This window comes from Blastomyces dermatitidis, assembly GCF_000003525.1.
Source record: "Blastomyces dermatitidis ER-3 genomic scaffold supercont1.1, whole genome shotgun sequence".
Classification (NCBI taxonomy): domain Eukaryota; kingdom Fungi; phylum Ascomycota; class Eurotiomycetes; order Onygenales; family Ajellomycetaceae; genus Blastomyces; species Blastomyces dermatitidis.
In genome coordinates, this window is record NW_025544774.1 from 6,987,975 (window position 1) to 7,010,026 (window position 22,052).

Genomic DNA, 22,052 nt, shown 5'->3' on the forward strand with positions numbered 1-22,052 from the left:
TCCATCTTTTGTATGAAATAGATATATTAGATAGTGTACGGATAATATAACAAGCAGATCTTGATACAGATAAGATTCATATGTCTTCAACATATTCATCTGTGACACCCAATCCGACAGTTATGAGCCCGGTAAGCAGCATCTGAAGAGAAGTGTGATACACCGATCTCAATCCTCATTTGAACTGATAACTATCATTTGAACTGAGACAATTGATCCTCATTTGTATACAGTCTGATCTACTCAATCATCATACTCAATTCCCAGTAAGCAGCATCTGAAGAGAAGTGTGATACACTGATCTCAATCCTCATTTGAACTGATAACTATCATTCAAACTGAGATGATAGATTCTCACTCATATACATTTCAAAATACTCAATCAATATACACTCTGAATTCTGATCATATCTATCCTCAAATACTTGAACTGATTTCTCAATCCATTCAATATAATCAATATGACAGACAAGACAATGTCTAGTGTGACAGTACACCTTAGTGTTTCTGAAGATTGAAAACTTTGATACAAGCATATGCTAGAATATGCAAAGAACAAGAAGATATCAGACTTCATCAATCTTGATAAACCTGATATCTTCTCTGAACTAGAAGAATCTCTGAAACCCGAGAGTTCAGAAGAAGCCACTGCAGAGATTAAGATAGTATATAATATCAAGATCACTGCATGGAAAATCAAATATATGAAATATGAAAAAATAAATGAAGGTATGACAAAGATACAAGATGTCATATGAAGAACAGTGAATGTCACAGAGCTACAACATATACACAGTGAGAATGATGATATGAAGAAGATTATTCATTCATTAAAAGATTATCTCTCACTCACAATCACAGACTATCAAGATAATGTGAGAACCTAATATCATGATCTCTGCAAAGCACTGAAAAACAGAGATATAGAGAAGTGATTAAATGACTGATCACTCATTAAAGATGATATCAAAGAGACAGATATAGCTGAACAGTTCAACTTGAAGAAAGATTTCTTAAATGTGAATCTAGCTATTGATGCAGATTATGCACAAGCATGAGCTAAGAATGTTTAACATGATAAAGATGTTATATCTTTGATAGAGTTAGTTAAGAACTTCAAGAAATGATATAGAGAAATGAGTATTCTCAAAGAAGATAAACCTATGAACTTTGCTACTCTTAATGAAAGATCTCAGCAATTATTATCAGTGACATTTGAAAACTGCATCTGCAGAGCCTGTCACTAATACACTCAGTGCTACTATCTCAATTCATCAAGAAAGTCATCTGAATGAAAGGAAAATAAAGAGAAGAGAACTCAGATCAATCAAGCTCTTAAAAATCAAGAATTGAAGAGATACATTGATCATGTGATATCTAGAGATTCATTCATGAATACAGATATGATAGATGTCAATGAAGCAGTTATAGAAGAAATGATTCTGAAGCAATCAGTTTCTCAATCTATCAATCATTAATCTATTAATCATCAATCTATTAATCATCAATCTATTGATCATCTATCTATCAATAATCAATCTATCAATCAGCAAATCTGAAAAATATCAATGAACTCTTCACATTCTCACTTCTATCTCTGAAACTCCTGAATCTTTGATACTGGTGTGGAACAGCATATATGTAATAATTAAACACATTTTCTATTCTTTACACCTGCGAACAAGAATGCGGAAGTCTATACAGGCGATTTCAGCACTAAAGTTGAAGGTTATGAAACTGTTAGAACTATCATGATAAATGAAGCAGAAAAGCAGTTCAATGTCAATCTCACCAACTGTAAGAAATCCCGCTCCTCGCGGATCCTTTACCTCTATTCCTATCTCTCGCGTAATCAATAGGGCTAGCGGCCCTTGGCTACACACAACTATATAGACTGGAGTTCATGAATACTATTCACAACTCAGCTTGAATACTAATATACATTTGATCTCTACATTTATCTTTCTACTGTGAACACTTCTAGTAGTTAACAGTACATATCACATCAAGCTGCAAACACCTGAATAATTATCTGTGAGCACTTATTCTTATATTTCAAGCTCAGTCAGTCAGCAACTGCCTGTTATAACTGAAAGAACTAGAAACTTACATGCTTCAATCTCTGCAAACTCTACTGCAGACACTCAGAAGCAGCCATCTGAATCATGAATAATCTTTATAAAAGAAGTCTCAGAGAACTTATTAATCACTTATAAGACATCATTCTCTGCATCTGTGACAGAGAAACCCTCTGAATTTACAAATAAATCAATCTCAGTGAAGAACATTCTTGAGCATCTTCTGTGAAATTAAGCTATTTTTCTACAAGAAATGCTTACTGTCTGCAAACATTCTTGAACTGAGTCTCTAGACATGATCTTCAGAGACATCTGTAAACTGAAAAGAAACTTTCTCAAGCTGTGATCACTTAAGATCATCTATCAAATCACAATCTATAAAAGCTTTTATGAGTTTGTATTTGAAATTGACTTACAAGCCCGGCTGTGTGATATGAAAGATGAAGAAGCTGTCATCTATGTGATGACAGATCTCTATTACACTGAAGTCAAGAACTGGCTGAATTATTTAGAGAATAATCATGAGAGATTCTGATAATCTATTCTCAAGATCTATCTAGAGAACAAGTTAAAAGACTCTGTGAGCTGAACAGAGAACATCTGAACTGCAATCATCAATATTAGAAAAAGAGATGAGAAATCTGATGAAGACTACTTACAGTGCTTCATAGAATTGTGACATAAATTAAGATCTGTGAAAACAGGGCTCTGAAATAAGATCTGAATAATGATATTCATAAAGAGACTGAATAAAGATATACAGAACAAGCTTATTGAGTAAGACTCTAAGTTCTTGACTCTGAAGAAACTGATGACTCTCATTCATTGCTTACAGATCACTGTAAAAGTCACAGATCTGTAAAGAGCAGATCATCAACTAATCTCATAAGAATCAGAACAACAGAGAACAGATTTATCAGAAAAAGATGATAAGATATAGAGAGATTTATATCTGACTACTGAGTAGAGAGAGAGAGCTTCACAAGCTTCTATGAACAGAGTATATAATAAAAAGATTAAGAAAAAGAGACTCTGCTTTATCTATTCTAAATCAGAACATCTCTGTGCAAACTGTTCAGACAAATCAAAATAGAAATTTAAGAAGTTATGAACAGAGTCAGCAACAGCCTTCTTAAGAATCTTGAAGCTGATATCTGAATCTGTTACTTCTTTAATGAAAATGCTTACTTACAGAAAGAGATCACACTGCAGTACTGCTGTCTTACAAGTATGAAAAGTATTAATGAACTCAGAATCTCAGATCACTGTGATGTCTCTAAAGCTCACAGAGTGAATAGGCTGAAAGATGAAGACTGAGAACCTGCTCTTATAATAAGCAGAGTATGAGAACTCAGATCTGAGAACTGAGAAACTCATAAGAGTTATCTTTGAATTACAAGATCTCTCTGAAATCTGGAGAAGATTTGTGAAAACTGTGATTATCACAGACATCACAGATGACATGTATTTAAGACTTGTATGACTTCAAAGACACAATCTGTACATAGTTGTTTATAAGTCAGGTTTATACTTCTGATCAGTGTTGACAGACTCACTTACAGAGATAGAAACAGTTAATGCTGCAGAGTTGATTAGAGAAGACAAGCTTATCTATGTAATGACTTTACAAGTGTCTGAGAATCTTGTGATCATGAAAACTGAGCTTCAGATATCAGAGAAATACTGAGATCTCACAGAGATGTTCAGCTCAGCTAAGACAGCTGAGCTTTCTTCTCATTATAAGAAGAATCTGATAATAGATTTAATAGAAGAGTAGAAACTCTTCTGAGAATCAATCTATAAGCTCTCTCATCATGAAACAGAGGTCTTGCAGATCTATGTAAAGAAGAATCTGAAGAATGACTTTATCTGATCTTCACAGGCCTCTGTAGAAGCCTCTGTGATGTTTGTGAAGAAGAAGAATAAAGATCTCAGATTGTGTGTAGACTACTGTGATCTGAACTTCAAGATAATAAAGAGCTGCTATCTTCTGTCTCTGATTGAGAATGTAATCAATCATCTCATGAGAGCTGTCATATTCACACAACTGAATGTGATTAATATATATACATAGCTGTGAATATAATCTGAAGATGAATGAAAGACTGTCTTTAGAACTGCACTGAGATTATTTGAATATCTAGTAATGTCTTTTGATCTGACTAATACCTCTGCAGCATTTCAGTCTTTTATCAATAAAACACTTCATGTATATCTGAATGTCTTTGTGATAATATATCTGAATGATGTGATAGTGTACTTCATGAAGAAGAAAGAACACACTGAGCATGTGCAAAGCATGTTAAAGGCCTTAGATGAGACAGAACTGTATGTTAAGCTTATAAAGTATAACTTCAGTGCCTGCTGAATTAATTTCCTAGAATATATAATCACTGTGAATGATATTCAGATGAAATCTTTATAAGTTGAGACTATTCTATTATAACTGAAGTTAACTAGTATTCATAAGATTCAGATCTTTCTGAGCTTTGTAAATTTCTATAGACAGTTTATCTTTATATTTATGAGAATCTTCTTAACTCTTACAGACATACTGAAGAGTGAAAATAAGAAGAAGTCATCTCATAAATAAAGAATGAAAAGATTGTTGAGAAGAGAGAACTGTGAGAACTTTCTTATCTCAGAAGCTCACAGAGTCTTTGTAAGATTGAAATAGATATTTACAGATACAGTGATACTGTTTCACTTTGATCTCTTACTCTTAATCAGATTGAAGACAGATGTCTTCTTCTTTATAATTTCAGAAATAGTCTTGTAACTACAGTTAAATAAGAACTGAGTTTCAGTGATCTTTTTCTTACAGAAGATGCAACTCACAGAGATCAATTATGACATTTATAATCAGAAGCTTCTTATAATAGTGAAATTCTTCTGTCACTAATATCACTACTTTGAGAGCCTTATAACAGTGATTACTGTTAGAACTGATCATAACAGCTTATAACAGTTTACTTCAATTAAGAAACTCTTACAGCAGCAGATTCACTGAGCTCAGAGACTGAGTGAGTTCTGATTTAAGATAGAACATATTAAGAGAACTAAGAACTCAGTGAATGAACTCTCTTACAGATCAGACTATGTTAAGAAGACCAGGGTGACAGACATAGAGAGACTAGAGAAGATAGAAAAGCTTCACAGAATGCTCAGACTGAGTGTTGTAAAGAGATTAACTGAAGAGTCTCTTAATTCTCTATGAGAGAAGAAGAAAAAGAGAGAGAAGAAGCCTGTGCAACTACTCTCTATGACACTGAGAGTCAACACTCTGAGAATCTCTGCAAGAATCCTTGAAGAGAGTATCTATAACCTGAAGAATTTATGAGCTTTGAGAAGCACTGCAGAAGACCTGGTGCAAGGGAAAACAGAGTATAAGTCTTTGCAAGATCTTCTATTCAGATTGTCTGAACTGCAACTGAAGAATGAATATACTCAGTATATTTGAAAACTGCTCACAGCAGAGATCAACCCTGCAGAAACAAAGAATTGAAGAGACTTAAATGACCTCTTGCAAAGAGAGGGCTGGATTTATGTGCCTGTGAATGAGTTTCTATACATAGAACTCATCAAAAGGCATCATGACTTCCCTCTAGCAGGTCATTTTGCAGACACTAGAACTCATGAGTTACTCGCAAGGAAATACTTCTGAGAAGACTTACAGCAAAGAGGGGGACTGCGCTGCTTGAAGCCAGAGGCTGGCCTGAGGGAGGGATGAGGTGGGCCGCTGGCCCGAAGATCGGGTGCGGTGGCAGGGCTGGGGAGGGTGGAGATGTGGTCGTGAGCGGCGGCGCCCCTGCTCCACCAGCCAGCAAAAAGCAATCAGAGGAGTCGCGGGGACACTCATGAGAAGCTCAGCAGCAGCCAGACATTGTTTACAAAGATGTTGAAATTGAAAGAATTTTTTATTCTTGAGAAGTTCTTGAATCAACACACAGACATTGTCAGGAACACTCTCTCTCTGTCATCTGAGTGAAAACACTTCACAGATGAATGAGAATACTCACAGTTTATAAGAATGAAAGCTGTTACAGAAAAAGGAAAAAGAAGATGAGATTCTATAGACAGATCTGAGATATTTATACTACTCTAGAGAGATTTACTTACACTGTGAATGATTCTACAGAACAGTCAGATCACTCTAGTAAACAAGAGTGATTGTGAATTACAGATCTGAATCTTTTTATATAACTATAAAGAGTGATTGCAGACTGCAAACATCTTGATTCTACAATTCTACAGAGTTGATGAAAGAATGAAAAATTCCTCACAATTCTACAGTGTCAAAGAGCAATGATTTATAAGAATGAATGAAAGATTAACTCACAAATGTTTCTCTTTGATAAGGATAATCTCATAGAGAGTGATTCATCTGTGAGATGAATCTATGTAATAATCACACAAGAATCTTATAAAAATGATTGAGAGTCAATCAGAACTCTTCTATATGAAAGATGTGAGATGAATCTATATAATAGTCAGAGAAGAATCTGTAGACTACAAAGAATCTCACAGAATAAGAAACTGAGTGACAGACTCTTTTCTCTTTGTGATAACAAGGGATTTTTCCTCACTGAGATTTTTTATAGATATGAAGAATTTTTAGTGAGTATCACTGCAGTGCTGAGCTGACTATGAAGTCACTCAGTGAAAGGCTTTGTAAATGAAGCCTTAGAGAGGAAGAGGTATGTAAGAAATCTCACTTCTCATGAATTCTTTATCTCTATTTCTATCTCTTGTGTAATCAATAGAGCTAGCAGCCCTTGACTATACACAACTATATAGACTGAAGTTCATGAATACTATTCACAACTCAGCTTGAATGCTAATATACATTTGATCTCTACATTTATCTTTCTATCATGAACACTTCTAGTAGTTAACAGTACATATCATGCCAAGCTGCAAACACCCGAATAATCGCCTGCGAGCACTTATTCTTACATCAACACAGCTTACATCTCAAATTTCCATACAAATATCATCACATGAAAATCATGTTTCCATATAGAAGGCATCTATTATGATGAAAAAGACTTCAGATTGTAAAAATGCACAGATAATACAATCTTTGCACATGTTGAAGTATTTGAGAGGTTGCTAGTTACAGAATATAGTGATATAACTGTTTTCTCAACTATATTAGAAAAATTCACTACTGAAGTTAATGCAGCTATCACATCACACACAACTAACATCACTATATCTGAAAAAACAAAATCTTCAAATTCTTCAACTTCTACAAATCATTCTTCTTTCAACCTGTCAAAATGCATAAAACCTTCTCAAAAACCTAAGATCTCTATAGCTACTCAGTCTACATGGCATAAGAGATTAGAACATTCATCAAAAATCGCCATTCAAAAGCTTACAAATAATGCAACTGGCATTCAAATCATCAATCTAGAAGATGCTGCAGATGAGCTTATCACTGAGCTTTGCAAACCCTGTCATCTATCTAATGCAAAAAATCAAATATCTAGACATTCTCACATTAGATCTCAAATACCATTCAAATGCCTACACGCGGATATTACACATGGCCCTACACAGTGCTATAATAGTGAGTATTATCTCATACATTTCATGTGTGATTATCTACATTTCCATATAGCTATAACAGCTATCTGAAAATCAGAAATCTGAAAAGCTCTTAAGCAAGCTATCAATTGAATTAAATATCAATTCAACTGTACTACAAAGATCATTTGTATTAACAATGATACTGCAATCAAGAAAGCAGATGATTTCACAAATTGAGTGAATGATGAGAACCTAGAGATGAAGTATTTTTCAGAGTATATTTATGAACAAAATAATGCAGCAGAGTGAGCAGGAGTAATATTAATAACAAAGGCAAGAACTCTACAGATAGAATCTCTTCTATCATAATCACTATTCTCTGAGATTGCACTTGCTGTCACCTATCTAGCAAATCAAACCTCAACTAGAATTCTAGATTGAAAGTCATCTCTATAAGCATTGAAAGAATTTCTACAAATTGAATCACACTTCTGTGCTCATCTTCAAATCTACAGATGTCACATCTATGCAAAGATATCAGATGAAGTCCTCAATAGAAACTGCTCTCAGAAGCTAGATTCTCAAGCATATATTGAATATCTAGTTGAATATGATTTAACAAACATCTATCAAATTTGAATTCCACACTTAGAACAGGTGATAAGAGCAAGAGATGTAGTGTTTGATGAGAATAGAAAATTCAACTTAGAAGACCTCTACATTAAAAGACAACTAAGAGATTGAGTATCTAAGAAGGTGAAGCTTCTACATATGAAAGTTCAAGAATCATTGATGACTACTATCAATCAATTGAAAGAGATTATAGATGCAGATATTGATGTTTTCCATCTCAAAGAAAATACTCAAAGCTCTGAAAAAATAGAGGAGAAAAATAATGTTTCAATTCTTTCTACACTAGATTCAATACCAGAGTCAACAGGTTCTGATATTGATATTAATACTCATTCAGCTGTGATAGATAATAGAACACAGAACATTGCATCTAGAGCTCATGATATCAGTACTGACTTTGATGAAGCAAATATCATTGATGATCACAGAACCTGAAAACACAGAGCTGCTCATCTTATGACAGTTTCAATTGTCAAAGACAATTCTTATTAAATGATCAATGATGCATTCTCTCATTCAAATTCACACACAGACTTCAACAAGTCTCAAAATTTAATTTCTAATACTGTTTTCATAGTTATCAATAATACAGCTACATCAACAGCATTCATATCAACTTCAAGAATTCATAGATTTCAAATGCCAGATTCATTAAATCATTGAGCAGATGTCAAAAAACACTCACATTATAAAGAATTTGAGAATACTGTTAAGCAGAAATGAGATAGTATATCTCTGCAGAATACATATGAAATTACTAGCAGATCACAGAGAGATGTCTCAGTTATTCCTCTATAATAAGTATTCATCTACAAATTCAATGATGAAGGTTTTCTTTTGAAATACAAAGCTCACATCTGTGTACACAGAGATCTTCAATCAATCACAGATCTCACTATAAAAACTCACATACTAGCTGTCAGAGATCTCTGAATCTTGTTAGCTTTAACAGCAGCATTTGATCTAGATGTGAAACAGCTAGATGAAATCAATATCTTTATTAATAGTGATATTAATGAGCTAGTATATATGAAACTATCTGATGAATAATGAAAGTTGAAGAAGATGTAAAATTTGAAGTGTATAAATCATGTGTTAAAACTTCTACAAGTACTATATGAATTACACAGATCACTTCTTCTCTGGTTAAATGAACTATCTTTAACATTGAGAATATTAGACTTCATCTCTATATCAGAGAATCAATGTCTCTTCTCTAATGATCAATTAATCATCTTCTTCTATATGAATAATATCATCATTCTATTGCAATGAGAAGATTCAAAAGAAAGAGATTAACTAATTGAAGATCTTAAAAACATCTATGAGATCTGATAGATGGGAGATTTGAAATGATTTCTCAACATGTGAATAATACACAATCACCTCAACTTGAAGCTCTGGCTATGTCAGAATGTCTATATTAATAAGATAGTTGATACATATCATCTCACACACATCTGCAAGGCATATATCTCACTAACTGATGCTCTGTTAAAGCCTTTTAACAAGCCAGCTAGATTTATAAAAATTCATCATTATCAACAATATATCAGCTTCTGCATCTACTCAGTGATAATGACTCACTCTGATATCACATATGCAGTGAGTAAACTAGCTATATTCATGACAAATTCATCAGAACATTACTTATCAGAGATGAATAGAATGATATCTTATCTACACAATACAAAGAATCTCACTATTCAATATAATGATAACATTGGCAGACCTCTACAACTTGATCTCAAACCTGATATCATTGAAGCTGTCAGTGATGTCTCTTTCACAGATAATTCAGATTATTACTCTACATAAGAATATATCTTCAAACTATTCAGTGAGACTGTTGATTGGAAATCAAATAGACAGATAATTATAACTACATCTATCACAGAAGCTGAGCTTGTTACTATCTCATGAGCTGATAAGAAGTCTATCTGATGAAATAGATTCTTTCAACATATTCAATTTGAATCTGATCATAAGATCTGTATTCAATATGATAATCATCAAACTGTTGACATTCTTACAAAGAAAGACCCCTCTATAACCACAAAGCTCTGCCATGTTGATATATATGAAAGCTGGCTCTGAGAACATGTTCAATCTGGCGATATTACAGTTGATTAGGTGCCTACAGCCCAGATGCCAGCAAATGGCCTCACTAAGGCTCTGCCACACCAGAAACATACAGAATTTGTCAAGATGCTAGGCCTAGTTGATATATCAGATATCATCAAGGTGCAAGCAGATTAAATGATCTATCTTGATATAATCTCTACAGATTCATCTACACTCTTTTTGTTGTAGCTTCATTTACATTTTCATTTACATGTTACATTTGCTGAAGAGGGTGTGTCAGAAAAAAGAGGTTATACACTACTGAACACCACCAACATTGTATTACTGAACACCATCAACATCATATTACTACAATATTTCTCATCATCATCAGCTTACTACAACACTCATCTAATACTCACTTATACTAGCTCTCTTGGCTCGCACATATATTTTACTATAAATAGCTCCATCTTTTGTATGAAATAGATATATTAGATAGTGTACAGATAATATAACAAGCAGATCTTGATACAGATAAGATTCATATGTCTTCAACATATTCATCCGTGACACCCAATCCGACAAGAAAGCTTGGCTCTGAATGTACTATACCTCTGCACTGATTGAAGACTACCAAGATCCAGATCTCGACGGCACGACTCGACTGCCTCCAGAGCTGCATCACTTGGATGAATATTGTTGTGGAAGCTTTTGCGAAACTCGTAGACGTAGTCTTGATAGACATCACGCGTGGGACGGCCGTCAACAACTTGGGCAAATGTCTCCGTGGCCAGGTCCGTGGAGAGGATTGTCCACAAGGCCTGTTGCAAAACCTCGAAGTGCTGTGGGGACAAATTCTCCAGCCCAGCTGTTGCCAGGCTTTGTGTCGACGTCGGACGCTCAGGCATGGTCTTGAATTCCAAAAGTCGTCTTTTTCAACATGACGACGAATGTAGAAATAATGCTTGATGTAATTCAAACCGTGAATTTATGGAAGGAGGGGAAATCTTTGATCCTCATTGTGCTAAATAAGCGCTTGGTGAGCGAAGGTCCTGGTTCATTCAATGAAACACCAAGATGTTCCAAGTTCTATCATCTGCATCGTGGTTAGATCTAACATGTGCTACCTAGAAGTTCTGACCACTGCACTGACAACAGCATTGGATGTTTGCCGCTCACCACAAGGCCGGCCTGGCCTGCATTGCATACCTGTTCGAATTCTGCGAGCATATCCACCATACGGCATAAATAAACTACTCCTCAGTGTAGGGAATCTCTTGCTACCCTACCAAGCAAACAGGCAAAGCGCCCCGGATCTGAACTAGTGATTCGAATATGCGTCCCCAAAGGCCCTGTCCTCCCAACGCTGAACCAATCTTCTCGGACAACGTGCATCGCATTAAATTCATTATTATGTTTCAAAACAATAAGGACAATGAAGGGCAATAAGGACAATAGTTATTCAGAAAAGGTCCCGAGCGGTTACGCGGTCTGGAGAGGGGATGCCCGGCCTAGTCACAGGCTGCAAGGCCTCCGGTCCTTCAATTCCGGGAAGGATATGGTTGATGGTATCTGTGAAAGCGAGCGAGAGGACAAACTTTCCTTCTGGAACGAGCATTGCGACTGAGGCTGCTTCGGACAAGCCGTATTGGAGAACATAAATACCCTCCAGATGCCTTACCCCTCGATTCATTTTCTTTCCATCACAAGCCCCCAAACTCCTCGATAGCCCCTTGATGGCTGGCGAAAGTACTTCCCCAGCTTGAACCCTGTTTGTTTATTTATCAGTGTCAATTTTGCTTATCCTTTCGTCGTTCTGCCACCATGCCCAACATCGCGTTCACCATTGTTTGCAGAGCCCCTGGTGACCCAACACTTTATGAATATGCGTCGCATCGGCTGCTAGCATTGCCCGTGCTATGTTTGCACACCTCCAAGTTAAACAAGGGCTCACACAGATTGCATTCCAGTTTGACCAACGGACATTAAGCTCGAAGTGGTTTCAGGACAACATCTCTCTTGCTCATTCACATCTAGGAGTTTTACCGCGTTACCTAGAAGGTTTCTCACAATGCTACAAGAGGAGGAATTAGGCTTATTGGACCAAAGCCAAGGTGGGCTCGCCCTCACGGCGGCGAAGGCAGCGCTCACCCAAGTAATCTCATAGAATATGGTTACCCAATGGGCACGCTCAACTGGACAGGCCATGACCCATGCGTATTCCCTGTTGATTGCCCCGACTTTGGCGGGTTCGTTTCCAGCACCACAATTGTCAAGGCTGATTACTGGCGAATGGGACAAATGAAAGCGGGAGCCTCGATTAAGTACAGAAGGGTTACATTGGAAGATGCGCTTTCCTTGCGACGCCGAGTTGAGGACTTCGTGGGCAGAGTAGCTGCATGTTGTTCGGGGAAGGCCAGGTTTGCGGAGATTTCACCATTAGACTACAGCAATCTTCCAGAGCCAAAAGACTCCGCCCAATGCCCCAAGGCTATTATTATTCATCAGATTCCGGAAAATGGAAAGACACAGCCTCTTGTGTCTTATAGGCAGGTGAGTTAAAATCTGAAATTCGCCTTCAGCTCGCGCCACTCACTAAAATTATTCAGGGCGGCGATGACTATGTTCTTATTGATTATGGACATGGTGCCTTTGATCTCAACCATTCGTTGTAGGGTCACTGCTCTCATAAAGGCGCTAAGGGAAGCAAAAGGAGACATAACTTTTTCAACGGGATTGATTGGAACAGTTGGATGTGGCAATTGTAAGTTTAAACGAAAATAACTGCATACACAAATCATTTAGCTGACCATTATATAGCTCTCTCGCTGTATTATGATGGTTTGAAGATCCCTCAAAGGAAGTTGATTGATTATCTATGCGAGCTTGAAGTTGAACTTGGAGATCTAAGCCAGGCAAAGATGCCTAGTCGAAGCGTCTTCAAACTTCCTCTTACCTTCGAGAGCAAGAGACAAACTGCGGCACTCCAGCGCTACATGGAAACTCAACGTCCATACGCGTCATATCTCCCCGATAATATGGATTTCGTCGCCGAGAACATCTATCTCACTGCTAGCTTCATGGTTATTGCCGTAGACTTCTTACTGCTCTGCCATTGTCACTTACGGTGGACCCCCGTCAGCGCATGAACTGCCCAAAGATGAACCCTAGTTGTGTTTTCACCCCAGAAGGTCAAGTGTCATGGGGAGGTTCTTGCATGGCGTAAGTCGAGACAGCCCATGTCCTTCCCTTTGTTGTGTCTAAAAAGTATCAAAACTAACCTCGCTGTCCCATACGAAAGACTTTACAACGTCGAATCGCCAGGAGGCTACCAACTGACCGGCCTGTCCATCCCGGGCGTTGACATCCTCGGCTCCAAAGCAGGCTATTCACCAGAGAAGCCATGGTCCTATGAAGACTTTGATCAAATTTCCTCCTACAAAGTGACGGAGGAGGAATACGAAAGAGGCATGGCTCAATTCCGCAGTGGCCGTTATGAGTATAAGTGGGAACACGTTGAGTTCGACATGGCGGAGCATAACCGCTTGTTGGGGGGTACCAAGGACGAAGTTGCAAAAATCCGCGCGACAGCAGCAAGCGCAGTTGGAAATGCTTAAGCTTGAAGCTGAGTTGATGGAGCGTTGGACCGCAGAGAAGGCAGCTGGTGAAATCCCTATGGATTCAGTAGCAGCCTTGCTGGAGGGAATGTAACTGACTATGCCGACATCCCTTTCCTCTTCACTCTCCTTCCACTTGGACCTTTTTCTAGGTCCCATACGTGCATGAGACTCACGGCTAACTCTTCATTGATCCCAACATCACTGTTATTGAGACGCCACTGAAGGCCAACGTGTGGAAGATTGAAGTCAAGGATGGAGATAAGATTGCTGCAAACCAAGTCGTGACGATCCTAGAGGCCATGAAGCTGGAGATCACTGTGCAGGCCGATCCCAGCACTGCTGGAGGAGTTGTGGAGGAGATCTTGGTCAAGCCAAATGACTCCATTGAAGCTGGGAAGCCGCTTATGTTGGTACGAATGGGAGGGATGGCATAATAGTTGGCACGTAGAGAGGGGTTTTAAGTGTTTCGTGTTTCGTGTTTCGTGGTTTTTTTTTTTTTTTTTTTTTTTTTTTTTTTTTTTTTGTTATGCTAAGTGTAATCTGGGATAGTGGTTTTGGTCTATCTCCTCACCTGTGTTGGATACTCCAAGGAGAGATACCTCGTATACAGCCCTTATGCCGGTTTGATATGTATTTCCTCCTGCCCACCAGAATCACTTATTTTCGACTGAATACAGTGCATGTATGTGTAGCATTCATAATAGTTTATATCCTCGTAAGTGGCCCGTTGGCGAAACAGCCAGGGAATGGTTATGTAGATACAATCTAACAGGTATAGCATCGAAAACCTACGTCCACCAAAAACTCACACTGATTCCCGCCCGCAAGCCGCGCACATAATGCCACCAGCCAATAGGTATGTACAAACACTCTCCTTCTTTCAAAACCGTCTCCACATACTCCGCATCTGAAAACCTAGGCCACATCGAATCCCAGGTCTCAGATTCAGCTGGGGACATCTCGATAGCAGCCAGATCCACCTGCGATGTATTAGACATGTCAATTTCCTGGTGTTTCCCCTGCGACTGAACCTGAACGACCGTTTCTTTGTCTGCATGTTGCTGCTGTTGCGGTGAAGAGGATGCGGGATTAACCACCTCCATACCGCGAGGATATATTTGCGACGCGGGTGTATGAGGTGAGTATAGCCGTATATATTTCTGTCCGACGACTTGAACGAGGATGTTGTGGTACGGATCATGGTGTAGTGGCGATATCGTCCACGAAGGGCCTATCCATGTATTGATGATTGGGTCAGAGAGGGTATCGTCTGCTTCACTCTCGGCTTCACTATTATCGGTAGACTTTCCACCTTGGTTCTGATATTTCTCCTCGTCACCCAGAGTATTCCTGAGTTTCTTTTTGGACAGCCCGTCTTTATCTCTCGCCATATTCTCGCGTAATCTTTTCTCATATAAGGGTGTCCCGGGCTCCGGCGCTGGGGGATCTGTATAGCAGTAGTCTGGGATACAAATATCATTTCTCAGCGCAGGTATTTGCGCCATTAAATCGTGCTGCGCCATATAACCAGTTTCACCTGCTGCTCCTGGGCCTTCTCGATCCCTACCATTCGCTACATGGTCACCATTATCACCCCCACTTTTATTCCCATCACCGGGCCCCTTACCGCTACTTTCCGTCCTCCATATGTAATCTCGCACAAACTCTCCGAACGGCATGATACGCTGCCCCCATCCTTCGTCTGTATAGGACCGACCCACCTCCACAGGGACCAGTCTCCGGCCATCATACGTCCGTTGGGCCCAGTAGTCGAGGGATGACCAGGGTCGTGTCGAGAGTGCAGGCCAGTGATTCACTGCATCCGTGATGACTAGTGGTACGCGGATGTTATTCATATGCTCTGTGAACCGTTCGAGGGATGGGGCGGAGAGGCGACGAATTGGCCGTCCTAGCTTCGGAGCGGGGGCTGTATCCGGGGGAAAGAGAGGCGGAGTTATTAGTCTTCTACGTTTTAGGGGTGGAGGTTGCTCATTTTGCTCAAGTTCAGTGTGGCCCTCGAACTGATCGGGTTTGTTAAAGAAGAGTGCGAATGGCCTGGTCGATGGATGAGAATCAGTCAGGTCTTGTAGGCATGTTATAAGCGATTCAATGAGTGATTCTCTGCGCGGAGCGCCGGTCATGATCAGTGCTCTGTCAAGAGTATGTATGGCCGGTGACAGCCATGGCGCATCTGAACTAATCCTCCTGTAATCGCTAATCACATCTTGCTTATGTGCATGTCCGTTTTTCGAGGTCTGGTGGTCAACTTTTTGCTGCTGTTGCGCCACCAGTTTACAGCCATAGACCTCGCCGTTGTCGTTGTAGCCTTGGTGTTTTCTGATTGCGTTGCATACTTTTACGATGCTAGTGTCTGTATAGAGCCGTCTCCAGCAGGCCTTCACGTCTTTAAATGGGAACACGCGTAGTTTAGTGTCCGCGAGGGCGAGAGCATTGTCGGTGTCTTGGAGGAGAGCGAAAACGAGCTTCTCGGAGTCACCATCGAAGCACTCGCAGATCGGGTCATCTGGAGGCGGTGACGATATCGTGGACAGAGCTAAACGAGTCAAGCGGTCGATTGACTGCATCAGGTAATAAATGAAGGCCCCATATATGAAAGTGTAGATAGAGGTTGGCAGTCGGCTTCCAGACTGAACCAACCATAGTATGCTTCGGAAAATCTATTCTCCTGCTTCGAGTTCGGTTCGCCTCGGCGCTTGTCGCGCCTCCAGCCGTCGCGTTTTTAACTTGAGCTCTTGTCCTGGCTCTGATCTTTGTCTTCCGCCAGTGCTCCTGCCATGTAACCTTGGAAGAGACAGAATGTTTCTAGATGGCATTGAGAATACGCCAGTCCAAAAACTCCTTTCAATTTGATGCAGTCGCGGCGCACACGAACAAACCCCGAGCTCCTATGCAAGCGGCGAGTGGACGCAAGAGACAGCCACGCCAGCCGAGCTACGATTGCCATGACCACAGGCCCCAGGACGCTGTGGAATTTTACCCTCAGAAGTGCTTGCTTGACCTTCAACAGGGGGCCGTGTGGGATCATTGCCTTAATTTTGGGCTGCACCGAGCAGAACAAGGGAGCAACCACCGTTAGTGCAGTCCGCCTGGTATGCCAGCAACTAGATGAAGATCTCTACAACAATTGCGCCCCATTCGGAGTCAGTGGTTCTTATGGGCCACCTTTTAAGATCATCCGCGTTCCTTATGGCAGCATAGTGGTTGGAAAAGGGACAGCATACCGTCTCCGGGAGGAAGTCTCGTGCGAAGTGGATATATATCGCATCCTTCAAAAGGCTTAGGGATCTGTAGTCCCTCTGTTTCTTGGATCAATCAACCCAGGATTGACACACTTCTGCACGGGTGTGGACAGATACGAGATATGCTGCTCATGGCTTTGGGGGGCAGGGGTGTAGTTAAGCTTGTGCATTCCAAGGCATTGCTCTCTAAAATTAAGAGATCAGGAGAATAAATTCGCTCCTAGGGAGTGATACGTAGGGATCTTCAGTACCGAAATATTTCGTGAAATACCGAGCTGAAGCGTGCTTTAATCATTGACTTCCACGTGTCGAATTCGTAATTACGATCGGAAAAGCGAGGTCCTGATAAGAAATCACTACATAAGCAGACACCTCCAGAATTAACAAAAAAAAAAAAAAAAAAAAAAAAAGCGTGGTATATATATATAGTGCCTAGATCTTTGATTAGTACCACGGGTCAGCCATTATTACAGGAAGGGTTGTCGAAAGTGTCAGCGGATGTTTATTGTTCATAAATATTATTATTGGGCAATTGGCATAATCTGATAATCTTGTTCGTGAAGATTCAATGTAGGCCCAGCAATCCAATGGCAATGTTATTTTGCATGTTATCAGATTTGATGAAACAAAGTTAGGCGATAGAAAAGAGGTATCGTAATCTTGTGGAGGATAACTATATCCAAAATATCTATATAAAAATACATCTTATAGTACGTAAACCCACAAAAGTCTCACCACATATTATTCTGTCAATAGTCCTCTAATAATCGTACCACTCTCTCCGGTATGGATTTGACTCCTTGCGCATTGATAGCACTAACAGGAATGGAATACAACTTGCCTCGCCACGCATTTTGTTGACCGGACGGATGCTCCACCATGCCGTTTTCGACCTCTTCCAGATAGGAACGCAAATCTATATAGTTCTCTTGCGTTTCTGGAAGATCCGCCTTGGTCCCGATGACAAACCACGGCTTCGTATACATAGGCGGAAGACTCTTGGCGGAGACATCACGCTGGGATGGAGTCAAGGTGGGTGGCGTGAGCTGCTGTGCGCCGCCGAATTCGTCGGCAAATTGCTCTGATGAGGGATCATCCAGCGGGATCCATGAGACTAGCCGCTCCTCTGTTTGAAGATTTAGATCCCGCTCTCGAAGTCGGTTATACTCATACAGTTCCCGCCAAAGCCCCTTTAGCGCCTGGACAGCGTCACCTGCGCTAAGGTCGATGACGAATGCCAGAACACCTGCTCGCTCGACGTGACGGAGGAAGCCAAGACCGAGGCCTTTGTCTAGATGTGCTCCCTCTATCAACCCTGGGATATCCGCAATGGTGAAATTGGTCCGCCGAGGATGGCCCGGTTTAGGCTCGACAAGAGGACGTCCCGAGTGATTATCGATCACAACGGTGCCGATCTTCGGGGAGAGGGTGGTGAATGCCCAATTCCCAATTCGAGTTCGACTGTTTGTAATTGAACGAAGAAGCGTACTCTTCCCAGCATTTGGTAACCCAACAAGACCAACGTCAGCCAGTAATTTAAGCTCGAATTCAAGCTCTAGTTTTAGTCCCTTTTCACCTCTGGTTGCAAACCGGGGCTTTGGGTTCGTGTTGGACGCAAAGGTCGGATTTCCTAGACCGCCAACCCCCCCTGCGGCAAGCAATATCGGGTCCGGCATATGCTCTGAGAGATCAAGGTAAATGGGTGCCTTGGGTTGTGTGGCAGCTAGCGCAGAGCGACGAGCAGGTGGCAGCACTGGAAAGTCTTCCGTGAGGAAATCAGAAGGTTGCGAACCGGGATAAAAGACCCATCGTTCCCGCCGTTCCGACGCAACGCGCATTCCCTCATCCTTTCCCATTTCACGGATAAGTTCTGCCAACCGGCGCTCTTCCTCTTCCAGGGGATCAAGCCGCCCGATCTCGCGGACGACGGTTCCGACAGGCACCTGTAACAGCACATCCTTACCCCGCTGCCCTCCTTTAGACTTTCCTTGGCCACTCCTACCGTGCCCAGCCTTGATTATTCCTTTTCTCGCGAGTTTGTGAAGACTAGTTTGACCTTCTACCGCCTGTATGAATATATTTCCTCCGCTCCCACCATCCCCTCCGTTCGCAGGTCCATCATCAATGTACTTTTCTCGAAGGAACGAAACACAGCCGTTACCCCCCGATCCAGCGTGGATCGTTAAGGTGCAGCGGTCTTGGAAAATCGAGCGGGAATAATCGGACGGACAAGGATTTAAGTGGCTGTTATCATAGGGTTTGTCTCTGGCGAATGGCTTTGGGTGGGGAAATCTAATCTCGCTGCGCCCATGTAGAGTGCTGTTAAGTCGTCTGGTGGTCGCCGTAGAGGAGAATCGTAGGAGTTTTCTGCTTGAAATTGCCGCGGAGGTGGGTTTAGGTATGGAGTTCGACAGCATAGGATAGAGAAACGGCATTAAAGTCTGCCTTAGCTGCGACGTGCCGCTTCCTGGGCTCATCCTTTGCTTTAAAACTCAACGCCAGCCAGCCTGTGTTTTAGGACAACCGGGTTCTTTAACCCTTATTTCATTTGTTGTGCTGTCAGCTCGGCTAATTGGAGTCGAGGCAGTGGGAGATGCTCAAAAGACCCTTTCTGCGCACCTGAGAATGGCCAAGCAGGGTTGACATATTTCTTGAACTGATAAAGCTGCTTTTCAGGAACGACAAGGTTGAAGCTTCGGCTTTGATACCCAACACGTGACTTGGCTTCGAGAGGGCTTCTAGAAGTATATTACATAATACGCGATCACTTCTTGTTAACCTACCCTATGCTATGTGTTGCATACCCCCAATCATCATTTTAGGCTTAGGAAGCTTCTCGTCGTGTTTGCCTAGGAGGGTAGAAGGAGGACCATGGGCCCAGTATTGAGGATGTCTGGCACCCTGTAAACAGTATTTCATAATTCATTTCCACTTGTTGATGCTGAGATACTGTGCTTTTATAGGAGAGGAATTTGCAAGACGCCGACGCTAGAGCTTGTTGCTGCAATTACTTATCCGTAAAATATTACCTACCTCAAAACTGTAAAAAGGGAAACGGAAAAGGGAAAAAGAAAAAGAAGAGCCAGCCAAATAGGAAAAGAAAGACGTAACGAGCAGATTATAACTAACCGCCTATGGCAGGGGTGGGGAGCATAAACCCTAGTAAGGGAAGGCAAAGAGCAGGCCACTTTAGAATGAATGAGACATCTCACATTATTTGATATGTTCAGTACTTTGAGCTTTGCCTTGCGAGATTTTTATTATCTGATCGCCCGTCTCAATCTCTGTTGCATTGTTCTTCACAGTTATGGCTGGCATTATTATGCTCTCCCACGCCACGCAACTAAAAGCTGCCAATCTGTCGTTAGCCAAGCAAGCCTGTCAGGGAGAGGATGCAGGAATAATAAATGTTTGCAAGATTCCAACTCCGGGATTCGTGGGCAAATGATGCATGTACTAATCTTAGTCGAAAGTCGTCATCGCCTCTCAGCCACCCATAACTGTCCACAGAATACTTGGTTAGATCAATGCAACGAATCTTCTGCAGCCCAGAATTCAACGGCAATTTATGGCATCATCCCTTCTGCAGCATCTCATTTTCTTCAGATGCAAGACGTGTCTCGTGAGACAGTTGGTATTTGGGGATAAGGTCCGGATGGATCAGCCAAATGCCCGAAGGGCGAACGACGGTCGCCAGTTCTTCTGATTGCTTTGTTTCAGGTCATAAGTGATTTGCACGCCGCCGGTTAGGCGATAAGAACATCCTTCCAGCACAAGCCTTTGGGAAGTGCGTTACACAAACACCTTGAAAGGATCTTCAACGAATCTGCAAGCGCCCAACGATAGCGTCCAGCTACATGCAGTCAATTCATTTCACGCCAGGGTTCGCCAGTTCCTCAGGGTTCTGATCATCCTCAACCTTCTGGAACTCCAACAGTCCCGAGGAAGGATGAGCTGTCAACACGTATTAAAACCATTCTCTGACAATTGGTCTCTGAAGAAATTTTTTGAAGCACATGACCATATGGTAATAGAGGGGGACTCTTGTGAACTTGGGAATTATGGACCTTGACCAGCTTGTTCCTCAGTTGTCGAATGAGAATTGCCTTTCACTTCACTTTATTTTCAATATTCAGTTTTTAGTATTTGTGTGATCTATTACCTCTCAACCTTGGTGTTTTATTTTTTCGGGCCGCGAGTACTGCTATGGGTGCAAGGTTATCATTTACCCATCTTCCAGTTGCCTCCAATCGCTGCATTAGAAAATTCACGAAGACAAGAAATCGCCGAGTCACGCCTTCAGCATAGAAAGTCTCGAAGGTTTCGCTGTGAACGTGTAATGATGCATTGGCCTACAAATCGATGATGCTCAAGGAACTGAGGTGTTCAAAGTGGTTCATGCATCAAGCAAAAGTGGAGTCTGCATCGTGGCCAGGCTAAGCTCATTATTAAGAGTGGAGGTTGCCTCACCTCGCGGCACATGTTAAACAACGTTTGGATGACTTGCTGGCTCCCTTTTTTCACCTGATACGCGTTCAAAAGAGCCTGGAAGTAAAGGCATTATTATTGCAACACGGTTCGGTTCGCCTTTGTGTCGCGGTGACGAGGCGGAACGTCGGAATGTGGGTTCATTGTCGCGGGATTTTGTCGGAGAGGCTTGGAGTGATTGGTCAGGGAGCTGGAGAAAGAAGCCCTGATATTTTGAGATGGCTTGGCATATGCGCACCACAAGCCCGACCAGCGACAAATGAGAGTCGGAGGCTGCGAACCAACAAAAACGTCATACTCTGCGAATGTTCCTCCAAGCGAGCGGCTTTGGGCTTGTATGTAATAATGGTCAGGCATCGTACCAGCTGGAC

At 41.1% G+C, this 22,052-nt stretch overlaps 5 protein-coding genes across 5 annotated transcripts; 3 read left to right on the forward strand and 2 right to left on the reverse strand.

Annotated features, from left to right (window-relative positions):
• Nucleotides 1–80: 80 nt before the first annotated feature.
• BDCG_16242 (uncharacterized protein) lies at nucleotides 81–1,058 on the forward strand (the record flags this gene model as incomplete). The annotated part of the gene is made up of 4 exons (XM_045425493.1): nucleotides 81–131; nucleotides 234–266; nucleotides 534–729; nucleotides 961–1,058. The coding sequence occupies 4 exons, from the start codon at nucleotides 81–83 to the stop codon at nucleotides 1,056–1,058; spliced, it is 378 nt and encodes a 125-aa protein (XP_045279379.1).
• Nucleotides 1,059–12,494: 11,436 nt separating this feature from the next.
• Nucleotides 12,495–14,367, forward strand: BDCG_00964 (acetyl-CoA/propionyl-CoA carboxylase; the record flags this gene model as incomplete). The annotated part of the gene is made up of 6 exons (XM_045416483.1): nucleotides 12,495–12,866; nucleotides 12,923–12,959; nucleotides 13,134–13,396; nucleotides 13,456–13,535; nucleotides 13,615–13,915; nucleotides 14,146–14,367. The coding sequence occupies 6 exons, from the start codon at nucleotides 12,495–12,497 to the stop codon at nucleotides 14,365–14,367; spliced, it is 1,275 nt and encodes a 424-aa protein (XP_045272198.1).
• A 354-nt stretch (nucleotides 14,368–14,721) lies between these two features.
• On the reverse strand, nucleotides 14,722–16,633 carry BDCG_00965 (JmjC domain-containing protein; the record flags this gene model as incomplete). Its single annotated transcript, XM_045416484.1, has 1 exon — nucleotides 14,722–16,633. The coding sequence occupies exon 1, from the start codon at nucleotides 16,516–16,518 to the stop codon at nucleotides 14,722–14,724; it is 1,797 nt and encodes a 598-aa protein (XP_045272199.1). The 5' UTR covers nucleotides 16,519–16,633.
• Nucleotides 16,634–16,803: 170 nt separating this feature from the next.
• BDCG_16243 (uncharacterized protein) lies at nucleotides 16,804–17,235 on the forward strand (the record flags this gene model as incomplete). The annotated part of the gene is made up of 1 exon (XM_045425494.1): nucleotides 16,804–17,235. One exon carries the CDS (start codon nucleotides 16,804–16,806, stop codon nucleotides 17,233–17,235), a length of 432 nt encoding a protein of 143 aa, XP_045279380.1.
• Nucleotides 17,236–17,942: 707 nt separating this feature from the next.
• Nucleotides 17,943–19,670, reverse strand: BDCG_00966 (GTP-binding protein; the record flags this gene model as incomplete). The annotated part of the gene is made up of 1 exon (XM_045416485.1): nucleotides 17,943–19,670. The coding sequence occupies one exon, from the start codon at nucleotides 19,668–19,670 to the stop codon at nucleotides 17,943–17,945; it is 1,728 nt and encodes a 575-aa protein (XP_045272200.1).
• Nucleotides 19,671–22,052: the final 2,382 nt, after the last annotated feature.